This window comes from Scomber japonicus, chromosome 16, assembly GCF_027409825.1.
Source record: "Scomber japonicus isolate fScoJap1 chromosome 16, fScoJap1.pri, whole genome shotgun sequence".
NCBI lineage: Eukaryota > Metazoa > Chordata > Actinopteri > Scombriformes > Scombridae > Scomber > Scomber japonicus.
In genome coordinates, this window is record NC_070593.1 from 21552688 (window position 1) to 21580262 (window position 27575).

At 38.6% G+C, this 27575-nt stretch overlaps 3 protein-coding genes across 4 annotated transcripts in view; 2 read left to right on the forward strand and 1 right to left on the reverse strand.

The window, feature by feature from the left end:
• Positions 1-441: 441 nt before the first annotated feature.
• gjb9a (gap junction protein beta 9a) lies at positions 442-2198 on the reverse strand. The gene is made up of 3 exons (XM_053335427.1): positions 2024-2198; positions 1076-1377; positions 442-970 (listed from the first exon to the last, which is right to left on the reverse strand). The coding sequence occupies exons 1-3, from the start codon at positions 2192-2194 to the stop codon at positions 628-630; spliced, it is 816 nt and encodes a 271-aa protein (XP_053191402.1). The 5' UTR covers positions 2195-2198; the 3' UTR covers positions 442-627.
• Positions 2199-8484: 6286 nt separating this feature from the next.
• On the forward strand, positions 8485-14673 carry LOC128375524 (protein tyrosine phosphatase type IVA 2-like). Its single transcript, XM_053335896.1, has 8 exons — positions 8485-8597; positions 9338-9473; positions 9573-9698; positions 10042-10832; positions 10937-11029; positions 11318-11448; positions 12769-12843; positions 12960-14673. Exons 4-8 carry the CDS (start codon positions 10737-10739, stop codon positions 13069-13071), a joined length of 507 nt encoding a protein of 168 aa, XP_053191871.1. The 5' UTR covers positions 8485-8597; positions 9338-9473; positions 9573-9698; positions 10042-10736; the 3' UTR covers positions 13072-14673.
• A 2140-nt stretch (positions 14674-16813) lies between these two features.
• LOC128375499 (apoptosis-stimulating of p53 protein 1-like) overlaps positions 16814-27575 on the forward strand; it is a 43867-nt gene continuing 33105 nt past the window's right edge. For both annotated transcript variants that reach the window (XM_053335862.1, XM_053335863.1), the window contains exons 1-2: positions 16814-16956; positions 26625-26772. In XM_053335862.1, the coding sequence (XP_053191837.1) occupies positions 16948-16956; positions 26625-26772 (157 nt within the window). In that variant the 5' untranslated portion in view covers positions 16814-16947. The remainder of the gene's footprint in view (positions 16957-26624; positions 26773-27575) is intronic.

The following is a 27575-nucleotide window of genomic DNA, read 5'->3' on the forward strand; positions in this document are numbered from 1 at the left end:
AACATGCCAACTGATAAAATTGACAATAGGTGTGTTAGATTTACAATAAGTATGCAAATGACCAAGTATTGACAGCAGCCAATAGTATTGGCCACACAGAGGTGGTGGGGGACCCCCGAATCAAATTCTGCTTAGGGCTCCATAAAGGCTTGGGCCAGCCTTATCTGGTCCCTTTAGTAGAATTCACAGAGTACCGGAAACAACCCATTTCACTTTCAGATAACAAAGCAGTTAACAGTGTTAAAGATATCATTAGCTGTTATACTAAGACTTACACCAAGGTGTCTCATTTAATTAGAAAAATAATTCATGTATAAATAGTTACAAACACAACATCAGATTCCATTTGTGCTATCCATGATGTTTGTCCTCGTACAGACAGCTATTAGATGATCATATCTGTGGTGCACATTCAGAAATATGATATCCAGACATGGTAATACTAGGAGTCCTCTTCTTTGTACAATATCCTATAGCGTACAACCAGACGTTGTTGGTGATCCTTCCAACACAGAATCTGTTGCACACATTCAGTCATCATTACACTGCCGTTTCTGGTGTCTTTTACTGTAACAGGTATATTAGTTAACTCTGTTAACAAAAATCCAGCTTGGTGACATTTGGGGCCTACAGGGTCGTACTTGTTGCATATTCTGTGGCCTTCTCCCTCCGGTTTAAACTCAGCTGGCTCTCTGCCAGTGTTGGATCAGTCCTTCGGTACTGGGACCTGGGTGGGGCAATGTTGTTGAGCTCATGCTGCTCAGCAAACAGGAGCCTCTGGTTATCATGTCTGACTTGTAACACTTTGGCAATGCGCTTGCCGACGAGATATATCATCTCACAAATACACATGAAGATGCACAGCGTACTGGACACAACCATGAACAGCATGAAGATCTTTTTCTCCGTTGGACGACTAATGAAGCAATCGACCGTGTTGGGGCATGGTTCCAGTGAGCACTTGGATATCCTAAAAGAAAAGTGTAGAACATATTAAAGCAAAATTTCATCAAATATGTGGTAGTGTGGATCTATTCCCTCAATGTTTTCATGTAAAGCTTAAAAAGACCTGTACCTTGGCAGATCATATCCATGGTATATCCGATACAGGATATAGAGAAATGATATGTCGAATCCAGCTTTGAAGATTAAACTTAGCAGATAAGTCCACCACAGCCCCCCTCTCTTCTTGCCAGGGTTAGCATACAGATGTGAGCCATTGTGCAGTTCCACATATTTTCTGTCCTTCCCTTCGCGGTATTTAACGTGAGCCATCACCATCAAAGATGGGCAGGTGACGAAGATCAGCTGCAGTGCCCACAGGCGGATATGGGAGATGGGGAAGATGTGGTCGTAGCAGACATTGGTACAGCCAGGCTGGAAACAAAATCAATACAATTTTTTTTTTAAATGACAGTAATGTGCCAGGTGGATTAAATAGGTGGATGGCAGAGGTTGTTATATTCATTTATCCATAGAGGCAATACTTTTAGTTTATACAATAACTAATGCAACTGTCGTGAGATGATAAATACAAAACAATAGTACCATTTTGCTGTCAGAATGAAAAATCTGATCAGGGATACGACGAAGGTCTTAATGCCCCTATATGCCATGAAAAGAATAATGCATCTGGACCTGCAGCCTTTTCCATGGGGATGGTTAAATAGACATAAATCTTAACTAAAAGCAGGTACATTCAAAAGCAGAACTCCCAAAAAAGAACCAATTTATCCAGACAGCTGAAGGATTTTGCAGTTGATTTTTAATGGATTTTGCTTATGATGAAGATTGAGATGTGATTAATTTATGTTTTGGACTCCTAAGAATTTAGGATAGTCTTTCAATAAGGCTAAATGCACTAAAAACCTGACTTTTAACCCCAACCAGATGACAGAAAGAGCAGCTATATGTTCAGCAGGCCAATTTATGCTGCTTCTAAATTTTCCTGTCATCAGTTTATCCAATAAACTCAATCAAACTTGCAAGCACAACACAATTAACAAAGGTGTAGATATCTTACCTGTCGGGTATTACACACAAAGTCTTTGCTCTCATCACCCCAGACCCTTTGCGCTGCCACCACAAACACCAGCACGCGGAACACAAACACCATGGACAGCCAGATCCTCCCAAATGCAGTGGAGTATTTGTTGACTCCACTTAATAGACTCTCTAGCCCCGACCAGTTCATCCCTGCTGCCGCACTCTCCTGGGTGATAGACAGAAGTTCACCCTGCCAAGAGAGTACAAGAAAGAAAGAAATAAGACTTATGGTTCTATGTCCTTATGAGAAGATCAAGCACAGATCATAGCTGAATTATTGGTGTTATTCCTTAGATGTATATTGCTTCCAAATGTCTAGAATAATAAGGCCAAACTTGTTTAAGACTTAGCTGGGTGTGGCTTAGTCTTAAACAAGTTTGGCCTTATTATTCTAATCTCACAGATATCTAACGAACATGCGCACTCATGTCAGACATACCAGCTGTGTTCTCGAGCTTTGCTTGCACAGACTTGCATGAAACCATTGATACCAACTACCCAGCTAATCTCCCAGGAGATGCATTTCACACCTACAAACAATTTCTCACGTCTGTCTATAGGTGTTTGTTGAATGATGAGCTGTTGCAACGCAACAAATTGAATTAAAAGCCAGTTGAATTTGTTTAATGCTTCATATGTTGTTTTTCAGGATTATGAATATTATCTGTCTCCATGCTAATGATAGGTCCATGCTTCAGTAGCCTTAACAGGCTGTGCACGGGCCAGAGAAGATAATGTAATTTTATGCTCAGGGTGGGAAATTAATTTGTTTATCTGTTGACTGCAGTGGCGGGTGGATTTAAAAAAGGCTTCCCATCTTTTCTTGTTTTTTGGTAACATTTAGAAATATGGAAGGTAATATATACATACCATACATTTTTGAGTTACCAGTGCTGTTTCACTGTTATAAAACATAAAATGACTTGTAAAAGTGTATTTAGTAACTGTTTATCAATTTCTTTTACATGTAAATGCTTCTGTATTTGGAAATAAATTAGTATCACATGGCAAATGCAATAGCTTTTATTGCAGCTGGCTGTTACACATAACCAAGTTAGGTTATGATGTTTACAGTTTACTCATCTGAAAATATGATTGGCAAAGATTGTAATGAAGTTTCACTTTCTCATATAAAAACTGTCCATTCAACTTTAATTCCACCATTAACATAAATATTTTTCTGAGGCTGAACCTGCTACATGCAGTCCTTGTTTATCAATGCTGATATTTCTGTCCACACAGCTGCTTTGTGTTCGTTCACAGCAAGCATCACTGCTGTGTTTACATGACTGCAGCTGCTTGAATGAACACAAAGGACTTGTGCAAGGGTAATGAGACTCATGAATGAAAAAGCTTCATGTAATCAGTTCTGTATACATATAACTTAAAATGTAAACCTCATGTCACAATACGTTACCTAGATACTGGGTTGTGTGCATGGGTGTTTAACAAATATTACGTCTCTGACTTTGCAAACAAAATCTAATGTACACAATCAGTGCAGTTTTGTATTCAACTGTCATTGTTTCCATATACAATGTACATGTTTGTATTGTACAGATAGACAATATTTTATCCATTTCTGTATCATAAGTTTAATTTCTATGAAGGATGACTGATGGAGGTCAAAAAGAGAAGGAATGGACCAAAGAAACCAAAAGAAAAAAAAAGTGTATTTCTGAACCCTCCAATATTTATTTCCATATAACTGTCACAAACATTTTATTTTATCTGAGTTTAAGAGTAATTTGAGATCAATTAATGTTTTCTGTATAGCACAGAAATCAATATGCAATTTTTGAACAGCCTGGTAGACAGAAGGTGCAATTTTACAAATAATAGCATACTGATCAGTTATGTTGTCACTTTTTAACCTATTTCATTCATTAGAATAGTGAATAACAGTAGGCCTAATATGGTAACCTGTGGCACACGTTGTCACATAGCCATTACACAACAGCTTGAGTTCTACCTCTGAGATCATTTTCAAACCAGTGACTTTCATCAAATCCAATAGATTTAGGCTTTTCAAAAGACAACCTTAGATAAATCGATAAAGAGGTTGCATAATCATGCCTGTTACTTAATGCACTAGCAGTGGTACTCAAGATTATTGATGCTGCTGGTACAGTCCTATACCTAGGTCTAAATCCTGATTTATAACATTTTAAAATGGAATATTGATCTAAGAATGGTCTCATCTGATCATTTTTACCAGTTTTCCTTGTGTAAAGGTAAAACATAGGCTGTCTTCCAAATGTCAGGGATGTGTCCTAATACCACAGGCAGATTAAAAATATAAACTAAACAATAAACTTAATTTATATGCTACATTCTTTTTTTTTTCGCACAATGGTCATACTTAAAGTCATGCTGTTCTTATTTTGCCACAACATTACTGATGAATTAAATCCTTATGGGACATGTAACACCATTCCTAGGACTGTGTGGTTTCCAGCACAGAACTGAGTGTTTAGGAAAGAGTAAAATATTTAGATTTCAGAAAACAGGAGTGACTCATCACTGAGGACTTTTGTGTGTTAACACTTTATACCCTGGATTAACTCCATTGTCACTCAGGTTTTTCCCCTTTTACTGGCTAAATAATATAGACTTTTAACAGCACCAGCATGACTTCTGACCAGATGCTTTGGCTAACATAGCCTTTCAGATTAGACATTAGTATTTGACACTCCGGTCTGTGATTTTTGTTTTTGTAAGTGTTTCTTTATAGTCACTGCCCAATAATGTCAGTTTTGTCATTTGTTTCATTCATGCTTCCACATTTCTACATTTTAATATGGAAATTACCAAAGAAATGAAAGAAAAACGGAAAAAAGGAAAAAGGGGAGGGAGTACTCTCTTAATGTTCCTGTTGCATTCCATGTATGTCCGTGACTCATTTTCTCCAGTTTCCTTTAAATTCCTCTTCCTTGTGTCTCAACTTACAAATGCGTCTTTCCATTTCTTTGATCTTTTCAACTGTTAGTTTCAGGGTGTTAATACACAATGGTTTTAAATCCAGCTAATTCTGTGTGGTTTGTTTTAATGCAGGTATTCTAATGGGATGATACTCAATGCAATATTAGCCAGTTGTAACAGTTTCTGTAAATGAAACATGTCTGTGACTTTCTCCTGAACTGCCTCCCCCAAAACTTTTTTTGCATGATTACCTCCCTGTTCCACACGCTCCTGCCTGCATTTGGCAAGGTATTTTCATATGAGCTTTGGTGTCACAAAATGCCTCATGTTAATTTTACAGGCAAATTATTTCCAAAACTTTGAGTATGATCTCGTGAAAAAAAATGTCTGTGGTTTATTCCAACTTTCTTCTAGAACTGTTGTTGCTATTTCCATTTCCCATTTCTCTTCGGTGTGCTTTGTAGATATTTAAAGAAATGATTGTTTTCTGTGAATAGACTTGTAATCCCTTTCCTGCCCATTCCTCTGGAAATATATCCATTTTATTTAAGTTCCTCCCATCATGTCTTTTAGGTGGAGTTAACCTGGATTTCCCATTTGATGGTGTAAATAACAAGTAGTAACCACCTTGTTTTAGGGGTAAACAAGAAAAATACATTACTGTAACTGTCTATTATGAGCATGTGTAACATTTACACACACCACTGGTTACAGTCTTTTGTTTATGGTTGAGATCAGAACTTAAAGCAGTGAAATTCATGAAAAACAGAGTAACAGAAGCTTACCTTGTACTGAAACCTTGGTTAACACCAAAACTAAAAATCTGGACACCAGCAGGAGAAGATAAAACAGTCAAGTTGAATGTTGTTAAATCTTGTTTAAACCATTTAGTTCCTTTTTCTCCGTCTCTTTCTCTCTTTGCCTGTCTCCTCTCTTTCGCCTTCTCCTCTGAAATCCTGCCAAACCAGATCCAGAAGTTGCCCCGTCATTTCATGCACACACACACACATACACACACACACACACACTCAGTCATACATGCCCTGTCTTGTCAGTTTGAAGGATAGTAGGAAGCTCCACTCCCTACCAGCCATGTAACCTAACACCTTATGAATAGGTAAATGAACAGACATATACGCTGTGCAGGGAGACGAATATCCATTGTTGCCATCTGATATGTGAGTGAGTGTGTGTGTGTCTACAGAGAGAGAAAAAGCCACTCCCTCTGTGTTCTTACACAGATCCAAGAGGGCTGGCAGTAGGAATAATACAAGTAGGGTTTTTACAGTAAGAATTATGCTTTAAAATGACATGAAAAGAAATTAAATCAACTAAATAAATTCATTATATTGAACGATTTTAGTGGGTTATAGTGAGCGTTTATTAAAAAAACTGGCAAAATAATAAATGCAGTAACAAGTATTAAGGTAAGGTGAACATAAGATGGAATGAGTGAAAAATTATGATTAACTGTGAATATCTAGTTGTATGAGATGGAAAAAAACCTTAAATGATATCTAACAAACAAGAACACCTTAAAATATATAGAGACCTTTCTCTTTACATTTTAAGGTGTTCTTGTTTGTTGTACATTTACAACACATGCAAGTTTCTGTTTGATCGCTTTTGTATCATGTTGCTTATTTTTGGTTAAACTTATGATTTAAGATTTTCTCTACTCTTACAAAGAGTTTCATCATACTTCTCTCATACTTAACTGTTGCAATAAACAAAGAAAACACCACTGCATAACACTGTGAGAAATCCATCATACTAACGAACCACGCCCTTAACACATAAATATAGGGAGGTTAGCTGCAGACCTCAATCCCAGATGTTCACACAGAGAAAACATTGCTCTGTGTGTGTGTGTGTGTGTGTGTGTGGTTTTTTTAATAGCTTCAAAAAAGAGAGTGAACTATAATATCCACTTATTCGCTCAGTGCAGCCTGGTGGATTTTTTTACTGTCAGAAAAACAGTAGATGGCAGCAGTGACCATCATCCTGATAGTGGAACTGCTGCTTATACCTACATCATACATGATACTATACACATATATGTTTACACATCTATATTAATTGATAAACATGCCTGGAAATGTTGGAATTTCCTTTTGACAAAATGACATTTGGAGGAAAAAACATCAACACATAGGATACTGAAGAAGAATGATGTACTTAAAATGTGAAGCCAATGCTGGAGTGACTTAAACCTGCATTCTCTCTAGTGGCCAACATGGAGCGACTCCACTGGCTGCTAAAAGAGAAAAAATGATCCTACTTCTCCACTTGATTTATAACCACAGTAAAGGTTCTCGGTGAGTTCATGGTCTCAGTTTCTAGTTTCAAGTCTTCTTCAATACATCATGACACTGATTTTGTAAATCATGGTCCCATTTAGAGTAAAACAGATGATAAAGCAGAGTACGTATTAGGGCGTGGCTACCTTGTGATTAACACAGTGACAACGTTGATTATGTAGCCTACGTTGTGTATCTTATCCCCGAAGTATAGTTGTAACTACTGCTATTTTATGCGTTTTTTAGTTCATGGAAGTTGATTGGTCACCTAAAATGTTGTTCAGAGTTTGGTTGTAGTAAAAGACCCTCTAAAGACTCAGCTTTTCAGGTATTCCAATTAAACAAAATGAAGCTAAGCTAACCGCTAGCATAAGGCTGGGAACACACCGAAGAGTGACGAAAAGCGGCCTGCAGCGAGTTTACGGCTGCAGGCTGCTTTTCAAAGGATTGAAATAATATTAAATAAGTTATAATAAAAAGAAAAAAGTTTAAAGGGCTAGGTTTTTTTGTAAATCAATTTATTAGGCTATACCTAGAAGTTTCATTGCATTTTTATTTTCCATGACTTTAAGGGCTTTAATATGTCAGTGGTCAAAATGCAAACTTGAGTCTTAAAAAGGGGAGTCAACAAACTAATGGGTGACATCACGTCCATCATTATAAGGATAAGGATAAGGATAAACTTTATTGTCTTTTGCAGGAAATTTGTTGTAGACAGCAGTATACTACAGGGCTGCAAACACAGACACATAAAACACCAACTAAGAACATGAACAGGAACTAGAACAACAAAGGAAAGTGTACCCTGTCACTCCTGATCTACATAGTATTGCACATGTCCCACATATTGCACTCGACTCAGCTAAAGGGCAGTTTGTCATCCTTTTCACCAAGAAGGAGAGTTCAACAGAAAAGTGCTAAAGTGCCAATATAAGAAAAAAGTATGTTGGCCTGATAGATAATAAAAAGAGTGCATATAATTTAACAATAACTAATACAAGCAGAACAAAAAACAAAAGCCTATATTATATTTTACAGTCTGTACGTGCCTGAATACACATCACCTCCATCACCTTGTTAGAACATACATGACAGGCATTTGTTGTTGTAACATAAACGATATCTAGCACTGACCGCCCGTTCAGTACCGGAAATGTCTTCAAATGAAAAGGTTCAGTACAAAGTGTCTTTTAGTCGCTTTTATTCTGAAAACCAATAGACGGGACCGGTAGCGTTCATTGTGGCTAACTTGACATTTCTGTTCAACATGTCTCCCTTTCAGCTCTGCCATTAGAAGCTGCTGGATTTTTCGTGAAACTACTGCGTTTTGTAAGTAGCTCTTTCAGTCGTACATGTTTATCATCGATGTAGTAACTGTCAGTAATGTGTAACTGAGTCTACACGGGCTAACAACGCTGTTACCCTCACTGTCATCAGGCTGTAAAGTGGTGCCTGCATAAAGCCTGGAAGTGTTAGCCTGCTAGTCAGCCACGGTTGTTGACCTGGTTTATCGTGACCTGGCTTACTGAGCCTCTAATGACAGAAGGCGCTGTCTGTTTGTCTAGCGAGGTTTTTGATCTTAGATTGGGCATGTCATATGTCGTGTGTAGTATGTAGCATCAAAATCAGCTACGAGTAACATTAACGGTGAGCTAGTTGGCGGATGTATTTTAACGTTATAATATCGTTTAACCAACTTACGTTAACAGCGTAGTGAGATGTTTCTGAACATACTGGCATCAAATGCTTAGTTAACCTATTAAGCCTCTAACCTACGCAGCACTATATCGTTTTACTGTCGAATATTTTACATATAAAATAAGATAACTTTTAGTTATCAAGCAGGAAACCGTTTTGAAATGTGCCGTTATTTTCTGTGTGGACACAAAATAACTGATGTACCGATATTAACGGGCAGCATAGGTCATTTTAGTGACACCAGTTACTTGATAATTAACGGGGGTATGTAAGGTAAGTTGATACAATGCTATATCCGTGCACACTAGTGTTGTTGTTAACACACGGTGCTGTTAGTGTTGTGTAGCTGAACAGTATTAACATGTTTTCAGGTTAGCAGCAAGCTAGCGGGCCGTTGTCAGCCAGGACCCAGAAAAGCAGCATCATCATCAATGGTGTGTCTACATCCCGGAGCCGTCACATTTTCCTGTGTACGCTCAATGAACCATCTCCTCAGCTCACATCACAGTGAGTATTTTTACACATTAATATCTCTTATCACAGTTCATGTAAATCAGCATCAGCATCAGCCACAGCCATCTCTCTCTCTCTCTCTCTCTCTCTCAGGCTGCATATGTATGGCGTTTGCGAGGCTTGGAGGGGAGTTTTGCCAAGCCCAGCACCTGCTGCTTATTGTGGACAAGTGAACAGGAGACACCAGCTAGGCTCAAACACTGCCATTCACACACACAGGTGGGTAGCATGAAAAGCAGGTGGTGGATTTTGTGTGTTTACCATGAGTGTAAGGGTTAAACAGATTAACAAGAAGTAATGGGATACACAGAATTAAGGACATGCATATAGGCTATACATTAAATTAAGAAGAATGTGTTTAATTATTGAATTATTGTTATTACTTTGTTTAATTTATTTAATATTGGATAATAAATAAATCTTCATGTGTAAAATTGTTTATTCAGATCATTCCAGCAGATAAAGAAAATTCCAGCAGATAAAAATACTCTTTTTATAATAAAGTAAGCAAAACCTGACGTGAAAGTGGTGAAGAAACTACTGACTGTCTGTGTCCTCATAGGTCCTTACTGCCATCCTGTTGAACCCATATGAAGACAAGCCAACGTTCAGTCTGTCACCTATTCTGGGGAGTAGGGGAGGATTTGTTTTTATCCCAGGAGTCACTGTCTCCTCTCTGCTCTTCTCCTTTCCTGCCTTTTCTCCTTCTTCTTCTTCTTCTTCCTCTCTGACTCGCACAAGTCTTCTCTGAATGGGCTAACAGATTTGAAAGAAGGGAAGGACAGATCTTTTTTCTGTCTTCTTTTTTTTTCCTTCTTCAGGATTTTAGGTGTATTCTTTCCAGTCTTCCTGACCCCAATCTGTTTTCGTTTTGTTTTTAACCAAGCCAATTTTAGTTATTTAATTGCCAAGAAAAATTCAGATTTTTACCCTCAGTTTCTTCCCCAAAACATTTATTTTGTCTTTTCTAGTCCGACTACTTTTATGTCACCAAAGTAATACACTTTTACATTCTTTGCTTACATGTGATGCTCAAGCATTAGTTAGTCAAATTATTTGTTTAGTAGTTTACAATTTTAATACCGAAGTTACTTTTCTTTTAGTGAAAACATTCTTTTTCTGTCTTGTTTTTGTTCAAACCATCGGACAGTCTTTACTTGAACACATTTGAATAGCCTGTCTGTTACTCCATTCTCTGAAGCACAGTACCTTTGCTGGTCTTTTTTTCTCTCTTAACAAACTCTTGTGGGTCTAAAAATGAACCGACCGGCTCCAGTGGAGATCTCTTATGACTGTTTGAGATTCCTTATCACGCACAACCCTACCAATGCACAACTGGGAAGATTTATAGAGGTAGCAGCCTTTTTAATGATTCATTACTTGCATGTATTTTCTTTCACTCATAGAGGAAGCAAAAGCCGCATGTTGTATTAAAATGTATTTGTTTTGTTGTGTAGGATTTGAAGGCATTTGGAGTCAACACCCTGGTGAGAGTGTGTGCTGCTACATATGACAAGACACCAGTGGAACAAGAAGGCATACAAGTTCTGGTGTGTGATGCTTATACATTATTCAGTGTGCCATTGAAGCATTACAGACTACAATCTGTGACTCAGCAGTACGATTTGGCCTTGGATGACATCTGAGTCATTAAAAGATTAAGTATACTTACAATGAAGGGATGATTAAAACTGAAGCGTTTTTGTTCAGCATGTGAGATGGACAGCTAAAATACGCAGCTCAAACACATCTTCCTTTTTACCGTTCTGTCAGTTCATCTGTCTAATACAAAACCGCTCATGTTCATGTTTCCATAAACATATACATCCTCCTTCCAGGATTGGCCATTTGATGATGGCTCAGCACCCCCAGATCAGGTGGTTGATGATTGGCTGAATATGCTGCAGACAAAGTTTCGGAATGAGCCTGGCTGCTGTGTGGCTGTGCACTGTGTTGCTGGACTAGGACGGTTAGTATGCAGTAGACACATAGACTGTATATAAGAAATGGATGTAACATCCGTGACGTCACCCATTGGTTTGTGAACTGCTGCTCGGAAGCCAATAGTATCGAATCTAGGCAGCGCCATCTTGAAAATTTCAGGTGCATGCCGGGAAAAAAAAACCCACGGATTCTACTTATATGGGTATGAGGCGGAGTCATGGACGGACGTATGGGCGGGACCAACGGCGGAGCGGGGAGGCTGCGATTGGTTGCGAGGGCTGGATGTCAAGGACATTGGTCAATCAACCTGTCAATCACAATGTAGCCACGTAGCCTGCTTTATCATCAAATATAAAATCAGGGAGGCCAAAATTTCACAAATGAACATCATACTGCATTGAAGAAGGTTTTAAACTAGCGATTGAGACCATAAACACATTTTGAAAACGTTTACTGAGGTTAGAAAATTCTCCATTGACTTGTATAGAGCCGGAAGTCTTTTGAACACAAAACGGTCGCCCCCTGGTGGCCTTTTGATAGAATGCAGCTCTAAGTTACTTCTGCATTGGCTTCTTTTCAGAGGACAGGAACTCCCCGCCTGAGTAGACACAGGATTCACCATATTGTGTTGAATGTGGATATCCTGACATGTTACATTAACAGTCACCAAAGTCAGCTTTTTATAAGTTATTCTTTTCAGATGCTATGATATAGTATACAGGTGTTTAAACCAGGAGGGTTACAGAATAATAAGTACTGTTGTACTAGATTTTCAAAACACACAATACCAGTTCATTATTTTTATTGTTGATTAATCTGTTGATGTTATCTTGGTAAATTGTTTGGTCAAAAGTGGTCAAAGATGTCCATCACAGTTTCCCAAAGCCCAAGATGTACCAAAAATGTCTTTATTTGTCCTGACAAACCCAAATGTAAACAGTTCACTATCATAGTAGACTAAATAAACCAGAAGATGACGTAAGAAGCTGAAACCAGAGGAGAAAAAAAGTGACTCAGCATGATGAGTCATTTCCCAGAATAGTTGGTGATTAATTTTCTATCAATCATCTAAATAATGCAGCTCTGAATACCAGCTGCTGACACTCGGCTTTGATTGACAGTTACATCACTGTGTTAAATTTGGGATTAACGTCATAAAGAGGAAAACTGAGCCAGAAGTAGCAACACCTGTGTAGAAGACTATAAAACTTTTTTGTCCACCGGCCAATGGTTAGTGAGTGTCAAAATTGACCCCAGATTCCAGTGTTTATTTGGCTAGTGAGTGAAGCAAATCTAACTGCCACTACTAAACATGTGTTTTCATCTACATGTTGTTTGTGTTCAGAGCTCCTGTGTTGGTGGCCCTGGCTCTTATTGAGTGTGGGATGGAGTATGAGGATGCTGTTCACTTCATAAGACTGTGAGTACTAAACTCTCTTCTCCATTTCACTCTATTGTAGTTACAACTGCACAGTGTTTTCATGCTCCACGTTCAGTACAGTCCTTTAATTCATCACGTGTGTTTCATGTTGTCAGGAAGCGCCGTGGAGCCTTCAACTCCAAGCAACTGCTGTACCTGGAAAACTACAAACCTAAGCTGTGTTTGCGCTCCAAAGATGCCAACGGACAGAGCTGCTCCATACAGTAGTAATCAACAAAACCCCCTCACAATTTCATGGGAGACTTTCATCCTTTGATTTTTAAATGCAAAGCTGAAATGTGTAGGTGAATTGTTTTGATGAAGTGAAAGCTCACAAAATCTATTTAAAGCACTTGTTATTCTAGAAATTGGATCTCACTTGCAAAAATTCAGAAAATATGATAACACAGGATGTGAGTAGGTGTCACTCTGGATTGAGTTTCAACATGGTGGTGTTATTTCTGATTTTGCATCTAAAATGATCCTTTACAAAAGTGTATGTGTTAGAGGGTTTTATCTGTAACCTCACATTGTCTTTATATTAATATGTAGCAAAAATACACACACACACACACATACATTAAAGGGAAATCCCACAGTCAGACCAAATTTATTTACTGTCACAATCACTGTGAAATCAGGTTTAAACTATTTATTTTAAAGATTGTTTTTCTCAATTTACCGTCACAGTTGCAGCTATAAAAAAAGTCAGCTTTGTTCTGATTTGCAATTTTGAGATTAAAGATTGGACACAGCAAACATCAGTTCTGTGTTCATGGTAGATTTCATTTTGTCATCATTCATTCCTGTGATTTTAATTCGGTCTGCAGCTCGAGTCAAAGCTACAACACAAAAAAAAACGCTGAATACATAGTAGGAATATATAGTAGGCGGTCTCTCCTCACTGACCAAATCAATGTCCTGCTGCCAGAGTGTGGTGCAGATTATAAACAACTCAGACAATATTTTAAAAATGTGTTTTAAGAAGTAAAAAAAACAAAAAAGAAAATGTGTCTACAGTTTGATGCAAATGTGAAACATGCTTTATACCACAGTCTTATCTACCTGCTGTTTGTCCCAAACCAGAGTCATATAGGTGCACAGTCTGCTTCTCTAGAACAAACTCGTGTTGGCTGTAAATGTTTCACACTGTCACTCTTTCACAATGTCACAAAGGCAGGAAGGTGTGCTTTTAAGATCAGTTGGTGAATGTATTCATTAAGAAACACTTGGATATTTTTTGCTAGATTGTCCTATTGGCTGTTGAGGGTTAAAAAATCACAGAAAACCATCAATAAATGTTTACTTTATTGGTCCCAATGCTTCTATTTCAAACTACGTAATGTTAAGCTCTAATTAACATGTGGTTTGAGTGGTAGCATACACGAATGTATTTGATATTAATCCCTCTGTTGAGGAAGTTGAACGATGGTGGGCTCAATGCAAACACATGAGCATACTATTAAAGAGTAGAAGTTAAAAAATAAATGAACTAACGGGGCAATCTACAAAATACTATCCTGTGTTCCTATCACAACAGCATCAATGGATCAGGACTGTGGAGCTGACATGCCACAGTTCTGTTCAGTCTCTGGCTCCGTACCTACCAAGCTAGCTGTCTGGTCAGCCGCCGTGTTTGTAAGACGCTGTTGGTCTTTGTGATGTTATTTTCTGTATTATTTTTTCCCCCTGTATCTTTTATTCTTATTTATTTATTGATTCCACTGTGTTTCTTTGTGAGATGTCTTGTCTGCCAGGGGAAAAAAAGCTGTTAGTGTCCTCTTGAAAATTAAAGTGTTTAGTACTGTAACTGCCTTTTCTTTATTAGTGCGTGTGTTTGTGTGAGGACATCTCTTATCATCATGAAAAACCTGGACTTCTATATATCTACTACATTGTAAGTCTATGTTAAACTGCCAGCCTGGTATCTACAGTACAACAGTTTGAGATCTCAGTGATGTGACTACATGTGAGGCTGTAACTGTAACATAGTCTGACCTGCCCTTGGTAAACTGTGTGTGTGTCACAGAAAGAGATCGCTTGCCTCTGGCTGTTTTGATGCTGTGTGAATGGCCAGTGAATGTGTGTGGCCGTCGGGGTGGAATCACAGCATCACATGGAGCCAATGGATGATTCATGGCTGATTGGTTGTATTGACTGACCTCACTAACACACACACACGCACAAGAACTGAACAGTGAACAAAAGCAATGCAGTGGATGATGACGACTACGTACATTAAATGTCCACAAATTGGGTTAGAGACTATTGTGTGTTTTCAAGGCAATTTGGGAGAAAATCGAAAAGTAGAAAATACAATAAACTGTGCCCTTATATGTGAGCCTTTTGAGTTGTTGGGGTCATTCCAGTTTTATGTTGTCTATTGAGACTAACAAAACAACCTCTAAAATGCTTTTTCATGTGTATATTCTAAAAGTACAAATGAGAAGGTGTCAATGTGGTAAATGGGAATTGGGAGCAGAAAATTCTTGCAACTAGTTTTAGCAAACAGTCATCAGCCTATAATTTGTTAGCTTGGTAATTAGATGACACCACAAACTTTAATGCCAAGGTCAAACCACTTTACACTGACCATTTATACACATATTAAAATAAAGTATTTGCACCTCTTATAAATTGTTTGCCAAGCTGGCAGTTCTATGAGAGGTCGAGTTCAAACTGAAGTGTTTAGAGCCCCTTTGGACAGTAGAGGGCGTTGAAGTCCTGCCAGAATTCATTATCGGGTCATTCACCCTGGGACACTTTCACACCCCTGCAACTGCTTCCTGATGAGGGCTGGATCCACTTCTGCTCACCAGACTGAACACATCACAACATGAACTCTGACATGAGACCTGTTCAAAGGAACAACAACAAAGACTTTTACTAGTAATGTTGCATAAGTTGTGACTTAGTTGTGTAAAATATGACTTTTAAATGAGATAAGGACACACACACACACACACACACACACACGACTTCAGCGTCCTTGGCAGCAGAGGACAGCTCTGTGATAATCTGCTGAATTTATGGCAGCTGAACATCTCTAAGCTCGCTGTAAACTACACGACCCTTTGGTCTGTGTGTATGGGTGTGTGTGTGTGTGTGTGTGTGTGTGTGTGTGAGAGAGAGAGAGAGACAGAGAGAGAGTCCAGTGCCCTATGTAGTCCGAAACACTACTCCCCCCTCCTCATTTTGAGTTACAGAACATGATGGAAGAAAACAGGAACCTGGGTTAGAAAAGCACTGCATGAAACAAACACACAGCTGCTCAACACTTTAAATATCACATCAAATCTCTACACTACATGTAATACATCTTAAATGTGTACTGATGGAAATACTGATAATATCACAACATTTAATAGGCCTATAGTTGCAATAATTACCTTTAACTATTATTCCACTGAAATCAAACTGTTGCTGCTCACACTGCCGATAGGGGGTGCTCGTCTTCAAAAATGACATGAATTAACGTCTCTGGAAAATAGTATTGATATTTATAATCGGTGATAGTTCCACTACTAATTTTCTGCTACAGTCTGTAATAAACCAGTAGGCTATTTATCGTGAGGGGGAGGTGTGGAGGAGGTGGAGGAGGAGGAGGAGGAGGGGTGGGCAGATGGGAGGGATGATCAGGACTGTGACCCAGTTCACCGGAGGACCGCCTGCTGATGATGATCAAAGGATGAAATCATTGAAATTCTTAAAATGACACTAGAGCATCTGTTTGTAGGGGTTTTTGTTATTATATGGGCGTGAAACATCTCATAATAGCTGAACGACAAGTACAAAGTGTGTGTGCGCGCGCGTGTGTGTGTGAGGGAGAGAGAGAGAGAGAGAGAGAGAGAGAGGAAGGAAGAGGGAGGGACCGAGAGAGGAAAGTGAGGAGCAGGAGTTTTAGGTTTTCTCAACATCTGGATATATCTGGCTGGAGCCGCAGAAAGAGAGAGAGACGAAGAGTTTTGGATGTATGGAGGTTTAATGGGAGCAGAAGGGAATATCCATAGAGGACATTAAAAGGAGGAGAAGAAGAAGAGCAGCAGAGGAGGAGAAAGTTATTTTCCTAACGGGACAGGAGGAGCACTGGACTGAGCAGCAGGAATGTTGCCGGTGAGTTTTTCATTCATGAAATGTATCAAACAGGATGTGAGTTGTAAAAATGTAACAATGCAACATAAACTCTGATGAATGTAACTTTAAAAATAACTCGCTAAAGGTTTTTTACAGTGTGCTAAAAACAGCACATATGAGTAGAAATTAGTGAATGTGAAGTAAACGGAAACAACGAAGGTAGCTGATAACATGTAATAACGTTTTTAAATTATATAAACCGCTTTTTAAATACATTTTATAAGCTAACATTGAATTGAAAGAACTTTTTATAGTCCAGCCAGAACCAGTGTGTGTATTTTCACAGCTGAAGTCGAGTACATTTAGATAAGACATGTTGTGTTATTTAGCCAAAAATAACATAACAAAGAACATTGAAGCCGTCAGCAGGGTCTCCTGAGAAACAAACCATTCAACAGTGTTAAAAAGAAAAGCTTTGAGTCACGTCAAGTAAAAGAAATACACCAGAAGTTGTGAGTTCAACTTTCAAAGAAGCTGAAAGTACTGAAGCTAGTGTTTTAATCTATAATTCTTCACTACTATCACCAGACATGACAGAGCTATGAAGTTAGAGTTGTAACACAAACATAGTAAATGTAATACTATGTGTTATTTTTAGGCATTAAAAAAAAGTGACCCTGCAATCATGATGTGTCAGCAGCCTGTATGTAAATGATATCAAGCTTTTGATCATTCTGGCTGTTAAATGATTATCTAAAAAACCTTTAGAATTAGAAACATCATTGTAATTAAGTCTGGGCAATATATCGATATATAGAGATATCGTGATGTGAGACTAGATACTGGATATCATCCTATCGTGACAAATGTGTTGTGTGTTTTCCTGGTTTTAAAGACAACATTACAGTGAAGTGATGCAACTTCCTGAACTTAGAACTGATCTATTGTTTTCCTTTTAACCACTTAGTCATAATATCCTTGTTACTGATGATTATTTATCAAAAATGTGTAAATATTGTGTTAAAGCACCAATACTCACAATATTGATATTGAGGTATTTGGTCAAAAATATAGATATTTAATATGGTCTAGCTTAAACGTTGTAAACTTTGACATTGATAATAACCACAATCCTTTAAAGTTGTCCCGATTCTTTCTGTGTATACATACAGTATATAACTCATTGCACTTTATGTATGTAGCTATGAATATACACAATTCTGACTTTCAAATATTTGGTATTACTCAAAAATGATTGTTAACACATGACTGCTTAAAACATGTATTCAATCTTATGAATGTAGTTGTTGTACATCATTGCATGTTGAAATTGTGCACTTTATTCAGCTGTTCATTGGACACACATGCATCACTATCTGAATACTGAACCGTGTGTTTGAAATGTGACTTATTGATGTATGTTATATGTTTTGTACAAGGAGAAAACAGTGGATGTACATCAGGTGGTGTCACACAGTCTGAAGTTTACAGTTATTAGAGAAAAGGGTGAAAACTTATTGTATGCTTGCATTTTGGAAAGTACCCTAAACCTCATCTACTACCTTGACCCCAGTTAAAACGGAGTCTCAGCGTGCAAACCAATACTGAAATCAGTGAACTATTAGTGTTCCTGTTTCTATCCTGTCCTTCCTCTCCCAAGCTCTCTCTGTCTCTCTCTGTGTCTCTCTCTCTCCCTCTCTCTCTCTCTCTCTCCCTCTCTCTCTCTCTCACACACACACTGAAAACACCTCTTTGTGGCTGTGTGAGGCTGCTGTCAGCTCCGGACAATAGACTGAAGATATAAAGATGTGTTTACTGAGTGTAGAGAGACAGACAGAAACAGAGAACACTTTGACTTTCACCTTTTTTTTTAAAGTACAGGGAGTTTTAGCTAACTTACCGTCTCAGCTCTGACTTCCCTGATTCCCAGAAGCTGCTATCTTCTGAATTACTCAGACTACTGGTAAAATGTATTTACTCTCAGCTATGTTCTCACTTAAAACTTCCAGGACTGATACAGCAAATTCAAATTAGAGCGTGATATCATCTGGCAGTCTCTTACGAAATGTCGAGTAGCCAACACATATTTTGTTGAGTACAGAGCTGGCATCGATGCTGTCGCCACCTTCATTTCCCACAAACACAGAAATGTTGCCAATAATTTATTAGTATTGATTAGCTTCAGCGTTTTGCTTAGCAGAAAGTCTACAGACGTGAGCAGTTCACAGACAGCAGGAGATACAGTAGGGTGGTTTCAGAAGTGTGAGGACTGCTTCTTTCTCAATGAGCTGGAAGCTCGTGTTTCAGTGGTCACATGCAGTTCCTATAGAGACGGTACTGACAGATTTGTGTGTGTGTGTGTTTGGGTGTGGGCAATGGGAGCTGGAGTGTCTGGAACGCAAATCACCTTCAGCTGTCACTGTGTTGCACTGTGCTCAGTTTCTACCTCCCCCTCTCTCTCTCTCTCTCTCTCTCTCTCTCTCTCTCTCTCTCTCTCTCTCTCTCTCTCTCTCTCTCTCTTACACACACACACAAGCGTCAAACTAAACAAAAACTTTGATTCAAAATATCTTCTTTTTCTTTCCTCAAGTTGTATTTTTTTCAAATTTTAAAAGTTTTGGTATTTAAGAAGCTCATTCACCTCAGAACAAGATTAACGCTCCTTCTACTGTTCATTCATTACATGTTTCCTCTGAATGTGTCAGCCAGGTCCTGAGGTGTAAATGTAATCTAATATAGACTCACAAACATGATAAGTGTGTCGTCAATGAGTGCTACTACATATCTGACTCCATATTTAAGCTTGTAAAGCTCCCCAGTTTATTAGCAGGTGTAACTTGAAGCTGCCTCACTGGGAGGACAGTGTGGCAGAGCTATTTTCTTCTCAGCGTGTTATACTTTCCTGATTGTGGTTAATGCACTGACTAAAAAAGGCTGTCTTCGTGTGTGGCGTTTAAACGGCAGCGGTTTCCTCTACGCCCACATCAGCTCCTTTATTCCTCCTGAGATTCATTAGAGAACAGACTAGCCTAAAATGTCGCAGAAATTAAATTTTAAATGATGTGGGCGTACACCAGATGCTCTTAAATCATCTTACTGAAGATTTCAATTAAGCCTCAAGGCCAGTAAGAGTACAGGTGTAGACTAAGATTGTGTAGGAGGTGTAGGAGTAGATACAGCAACAAAATGTATATGAAGAGTCAGGACAATGGAGTGGAAAAGAAGCCACTGGACAGACAAAACAACAATCTGACAGATGACATAGACAGAGAGTCATCCCACTCCCAGGAGCACACCTCTCCCTGAATGGTTGATAGAGCAGAATACACATGCAGATCCCAAAAGAGTCCATCATCATTTAAAATGACATACAGCAAAGCTACAGCAGCCTAAACTGCATCTAATCATATGCTTATGTCTATTACACCATCCTAGCCTCTAGTATGAAATAAAACACACCCACCCCTCCACATACTGTGAATATGATCCAGAAATTCATCATTTTAGCATGTAGACATATAATCACCAAGCACTTTATTAGGTACACCTGTACAATCTAATGTAATCTAATACAACAACTAAAGCTTATTCTAATTCTACTTTATGGATTGTGGTTTATTGTATTGAGAAGAGTTCCTAATATCATGTTCACCACTCTCATGTATGTTAATGGGGTGGACAAAATATCAGGAACACTCTGGCGCCAGATTCAAAGACTCAGTAATTAGAGTTGCTTAGGAGCATTTTGTTTACATTTGTCCTTTCAGTGGGCAGCTGGTGACAGCTGATGAGCTAGGTGGTCATACCATAGCTATACCAGTACACGCGCACATACACACACACGCGCACATACACACACACACACACACACACACACACACACACACACACACACACACACACACACACACACACACACACACACACACACCTCACACCATTGCCTTATTCTAGAAGAAAAGAAAACTTGTTAAAAATATGGGTGAACTTTTTTTTGTACAGACTTCACTGTTTGAAGTTTGTGTGTGCGTGTGCGTGTGTGTGTGCGTGTGCGTGTGCGTGTGTGTGTGTGTGTGTGTGTGTGAATCTGTTTTGTGGCTGTATTGCCTCTAGTGGGTGGAAATACTGTGCCTTTTGAAGTACTTGGAAGAACATTTTGTTTATAGAAATTTCAGTTCCTGCGGAGACATGCACCTCACACAGACACACACACACATACCTCACACAGACACACACACATACACAGATTCTTCTGAAACAATAAACTTGAATAACTGTTACTGTTTGTCTAATGATAATTGAAACCACAGCTCCCTTTTTGTGATTCCAGATGACGCTCAAAATGACCCATGACTACTGTTTTTGGACCTTCTCACTTCTGATGTGCTTTAAGTAGTTATAGTTCAGTATGTTCTCTCTAGGCGATAGCTGCAAAGCATTGTGGGACATACAAATCAGTCAGATTCCCACAAAAACTAATACGTGACTGGTGATTTATTATTGTGTGTGTGAGCAGGGGTGACAAAGAGGTCAAGAGTGAAGGGAAGAGGTAAAACAGAGAAAAAGAGAGATAAGGGTTTGTTTGCTACTGTTGGAATTTGTGATACATACAACCATCAATAGATATATAGCACACCTTACTGTAACATCAACAGACGAGACAGTAACTCATAGTTACGATATAACATATCTTGCTGTACCTTTCTCTCTCTGCACTATCTACTGATTTTCTGTCAATTCCAATAGATGCAACAGAGCGCTCTATGTGTGTGTTTTGAGCACATGCACCAAACATGTGACCTTGTGTGTGTGACAGAGAGGAGAGAGAGAGAGAGAGAGAGCTCTTCTGCCAACGTACCTTCTGTGTCTCCTCGCTGTGTGTGTGTGTCTGTGTGTGTAACAGTGCAGTCATGCTGCAGTATATCAGTGTGGCCTCTCTAATCTCTCCCCCTCTAGCATAACCACCACAGCTTCTGGACAGCTTCAGTCCACACCACAGTCCATCCAATTCAGATATATTTTTAGTCAGTAGATATTAAGGCTGATATCTGCACCAGTGTCTTTTATATAGAGATGTAGTTCATGTTTTAATGATTATTTTTAGGTACAAGTCTAGAGTGTTGTTGCTGTTTGGCTTTCATATTTGTTACTCAGAAGTCTTTTTCTTGTTCCTTTGATTGTCTGTGACACTTATATCATTCACTTTTTTATATTTAGACATATTTAAAATGCACAATAATGCAACAAAAGCAGGGTAAAAATAATTAGAAATTCTGATTAATATCTCACACAATATCCTTATCACACACAATTAATTAATTAGCAATTAAATCCAAATAAAAAGCTCATAGAGGTGTAATTGAAAGCACCACTGCAAGAACAGTCAAACAAACAACTAGAATGTGTTTTCGTGCCATTAATGATTTTGTAGGTGAAAGTGTCACTCTTGACCTTAAGTGACCTGGTCGGCTCCAGCTCTGCTGGACTTGAAGCTAAAAAAAAGTTTTGGCATTGGACTGTCTGGGACATTTTTACGGCTTCACAATTCAGTTGTCACATGCTGGAACTAATGAAGCCTCTGATGGAGTTTAGATAACCACGTAAACATGTTAAACATTACTCAGTAAACTGTGAAAGTTGATATTTGGTGTGAGACATGTTGTAGGAACATTTTAACAAGACTTGCCTAGTTGTTGTCTCTGCAGCGACAAAGACATATAAATTAGGATATAAACCAGCCAAAAACATGTAGATCAACTGTGCTGGGTACATATACGTATAGGAATGAAATGTAGTGCAGTGTAAACATCTGAGCATGTACACAGTGTACAACAGAAACAGAAAAATACACTTTGTAGAATTTAGAACGAACAAAAGTTAATGTTAATGTCAACAACTATAGAGCAACACAAAACAACGTGTACTGATAAGACACACTGTGATATGATTATATGAACTTTTCACAGCCTCTGGAATGAAGCTGCCAATATAAACTATGACTATTGGGTCAAATTTGAACAGTTTGTATTAGGGTTAAATTTTTTGAAACAGACTTTAGACAATCTAGAGAAACTAAAACTGCCCACTTGTACTTGCAGCAGTTTAATTACAGAACTACTGACACTTATTCAGTGACAAAGAAACTGGTAGGGATGCATGAGGCCTGTAAATAAAGGTCGACATTCACACCTCTGAAGCTCATAAGTGAAATCCTGCTGCCACACTTACATGATTTTTGTGGTCACACCTTTGACTTAATCCTCCTCACAATAAAAATAGAAGCACCTCCATCACACCAGAGGTGGATGACACTGGCTGGATCATATTGGATTTGTAATAAAAGTCCAATATCAGCTCAATATCACGTCTACTCTCACTAACAGGCGTGAAAAGAGCTCAGATTCTCTTTTATTTTCTCCCATCGTCTTCCTCACCGTCTCTCCCTCGCTTCACTGAAAGCCGACTCCCTCCCTCTCCTCCCCTCCCTCCCTTTCTGACACACACACTTAAATTTGTATTTCCTGCCCTGGTGCACACAAACACACACACACACACTCTGACATTCACTCATTTCAAACACACTCTCACCTACAAAGACAGCACTTTCTCTGTCTTACATCAGTAATTATCTATCTATACTCTTTCTGAATACACACACACACATGCACCCGCACGCACGCACACACACGACTGTGTGTGCTTTCGGTCGATGGTTTTCCAATGAAGCGTTTCTTTGGGCTGGTGTTGGAGCGACTGGTGTTTCTGTCTAAGAACCTGAAACTGAGTAAATGCAGGAAACCAGAGACGAAGCTCAAAACCGAGAAGACTGGACCACCGGTGAGTGAAAGACAAAAAGAGAAAATGAGAGAGCGAGAGGATGATGCAATGACAGATTTCACTCCAAATTCATGTGATATTTTCTTTAAAATAATTTAAATGGAGAATATATGAGTGTGGTTTTACTTAAGTTGTGAATGTTACTGGGTGGGATTTCATCAGAAACACTCTAAGTTAGGAAAGAAGAGACACTTTGAAGTTGAAGTTTGGAGTTGTGGTTCCAGTTAAGATGATGTACACCAACCACTGCCACCACCCAGCTACACCCAAAATAATCAAACTGTGTTGAAATGCCCTGGAATGACTAATAAAATAAGCCTTCGTGTGTTTTGTGCAGCAGACAGACAAACAGTGAAGATGACTGTTTGTCACAGTCTCACTCTTTCTCTGTCTGACACTGACTATCTCTTTCTCCTCATGATGCCTAAAATAGCCAGAGTCACACCATTCAGCAGCAGAGGCATTTAAGAAAACCACAACTCAATCTGCCTGTGTGTGTGTGTGTGTGTGTGTGTGTGTGTTTGTATTGTGTGTGTCTTGTTCATCACTGATAATCAGAAAGAAGTTCAACAATCAGAACTAGTGTATACCTCTACATTACATATCTTACCATTGTGTCTTTTTAAGGTTTTTCCAGATTTTATGCAACTTATTGCTGCAACATAGTTAGAATGTGATTTCATAGACACCAAACTGTATTATATGTTTTTACAGGAGTACCAGGTTTGATGCTTTAGAAAATATGGCCTGTTTTGACCTATTTAGTCTGGTCTATCTATAGTGGGTTTTCAAGTAATATAAGCTATCCTTTAGTGGCCAGACTGGTGGTCCACAGTGTGTCGTAAACAGCAGATTGGGTTTCTAAAGATATGCTTAATTATTTTTGACAGGAAACTAATTTTGCAGAACTAAATCTGATTCATGTTGCATTTAGATGCAGTAATGTTGGCCTCTTTTTTTATAAGGGCACAAAATTAGCTTGTCAGTGGCAATCACAGCTTCCTTTAATGTTTGCCAACAGATACTAAAAGTGTCTTCAAAAAGCATCACATGTACAGAATAAATGACACACGATGGTATTGCAGTAAAATGAAATATACTGAGTGGTGGTTTTTTGGCAATTGTATAGTACTGCACATCTCACTGAGATATGACCTTCAGTGCCAGAAATCTGCCAAATAATCTGCCAACAACCCTCTGTTTGTATGCTTTTCACAGAGTTCCAGTCATAGGGCAATACCACAGCAGGTGTAGTATTTTGGGATTATCAGTTTTTGACAATCCAGTTGCACATTTCATTCTTATGAGAAGTCCAGAGTTGAATTCAGGATACTGTCAATAACACATCTACCAAATGACAGTGTGTGCTTCATAGTGATTTGGATAGTTTTTTTTAAATGATGGAGTTATTGAGTATTTTGTCAATATCTGCCTCAAAAAACACTCTGAATGATTTGATTATATAAAATGCCCTACCATCATCTGCCAACATTTTAGTGTAGCCAATGATGTTTTTTACCACGTGGAACAGAAACATTAGAGACCTTGTGAGGCCACGATTAGCCTACTTGAAATGATTTGTGGACTTGTAAAACCCCTACTGTGTTTGCAGGGTTTTGTGTACGTGTGTGTGTGTGTGTGTGTGTATTTGTATGTGTGTGTGTGTGTGTGTGTGTGTGTGTGTGTGTGTGTGTCTAATCCAAGCTTTGGAGAATGTGTCCCCGCTCAGTCTGTCTACATGCAACCAGAGATTACTTCACATGATCTGGGACAGGTGTATAGGATAGTGTGGATTAGTGTTATAGTATATAGTTTGACTGTGTATGTGTGTGTTTGGGAGTATGTGGACAATGTAATGGCTGTGTGTATGTGTGTGTCAGTGTTTGTGCATGAGAAAAAGAGAAAGCAACCCTCAGATTAAAAGTGTATCTGCGCCTGTGTGTGTTTGTGCATTGGTGTGTCTGTGCATTCCTATCCCAGATTACCCTAAATTTATCTTTCAACAGCCGACTGGTTGTCTGATATGACATCACCAGTGACATTGCCAGTGACATCACTGGCGACTACACAGGATGTCCTTTTCTGATTGCTATTTTTAATCTTCTAGCTGCAGAATTTAGTGGATTTGATAACAAACTGATTTCATCTGGGATTAACACTACATGGCTGATAGCATAAAATGATATATTGAGTTTTCAGACATGCTAAAAATAATAAACTTACAATGAAGCAAAATTATTTTGATTTTATACAATTTATATTTGTCCAAGAGGGAATTCCATGTGTGTTTCTATGTAGTTATTTACACAAGTAGTTATATACAGGTAAAAACTGTGATCAGTGTGTTGTTTAGTCAGATGTATATATCTTGTTTCAAGCTACTATTATCAGTAGCTTCTCATCACTTATCACAGGCTTTCTATAATTATTGTCTTGAAAACTTTAAGACTTAATTAGGTTAAGTCTGCATCTGTATATTCACCAGGATATCAGGTTTCTTTATGTACCTAACCAAACCTGCTACATTTGAGTGAACGTCCTGATTGAATGATTGAATATTATGCATTTTCAGTAGAATGGAGACATTGCATACACAATGTGTGTAAATGTCATTGTTTTGACAATTTTGTCAGAAGATCATTGATCTGATTCCCAAGATAGGAAGAGGTCTGTAGTTAGTGGTTATTGACAATGGGTTGATCAATTGTTGGATAACTCAATTAGTTCACCAGTCTTTGAAACTGTTTGATCTGATCCTTGTCAGGGAACTGTGGGAAAAATATGGATTTTTTTAGACTATTCGTCAATATTCCAAAAATGAAAGATTACCCACTGATGATATTTTAACCTGTTTGTTTCCATGGTTACAGGTGATCCTGACAGTTTACCTCAATGACACCCAACAGATGTTGACAGAGGTCCCAGTAACCCCGGCAACCAGAGTGGTTGATGTGGTGGAATACTGTAAAGAGGCCGGCGAAGGGGAGTGTCACCTCGCTGAAGTGTGGAAAGGACATGGTGAGTCCATCTGAGGTCCATCCATCCATCTATCCATCCATCCATCCATCCATCCATCCATCCATCCATCCATCCATCCATCCATCCATCCATCCATTATATATCAAAAAAATAAAACAGCATTTTACACTAGTTAAGAATACAACAACTATATTATTCATTTAGGGGGAGCAATTCATGGTTTTGCTATCCCACTTTTTGTCTTTTTAGAACAAAATTCATACAGTCCCCACAATCAGATGCCTATATCAATCACCATTTTAGTATTGTCAGCAACTATTAATAAAGTAATAAAACAAATCACATATTTCTGGACCACAGTGTGAGTTGGTTTAGTCAAACCTGTCCCAGCTTGCTTTGGCTGTCAGTCACATTCTGTCAATCCACACAGGACTGTTTACTGAGGTAAAAACATGCCATTTAGCTTAGCTGTGATGATTGACTGAAGATAGAACATAGGAAAAGATTGTTTGGCCAACTGACTCCAAACAAACTTTAAATTAGTTAAGAGTACCAGATTGTACTGTTGCTGAAATGCTGAAGTGATTTATGAGTCAACGTTACCTAATTTTACCAGCTTGCCCAAACCTTCGCTCTGTGACCACACAGGATTCAGCTATGGAGATGGGATGGTCTTGAAGGAACCAAATCAGCTGGCTCTTTTAAGTGTAATGTGGCTGTTAACAGAGCTAAGAACTCTCACACAAAATCAGTCCATCTCTCAGCTCACCAGGTTAGCTAAGGCTAAGGGTTTATCAGGTGGAGCAGGGCTGGATGGGTAGGCTATTCAAGGAGCAGTTTGG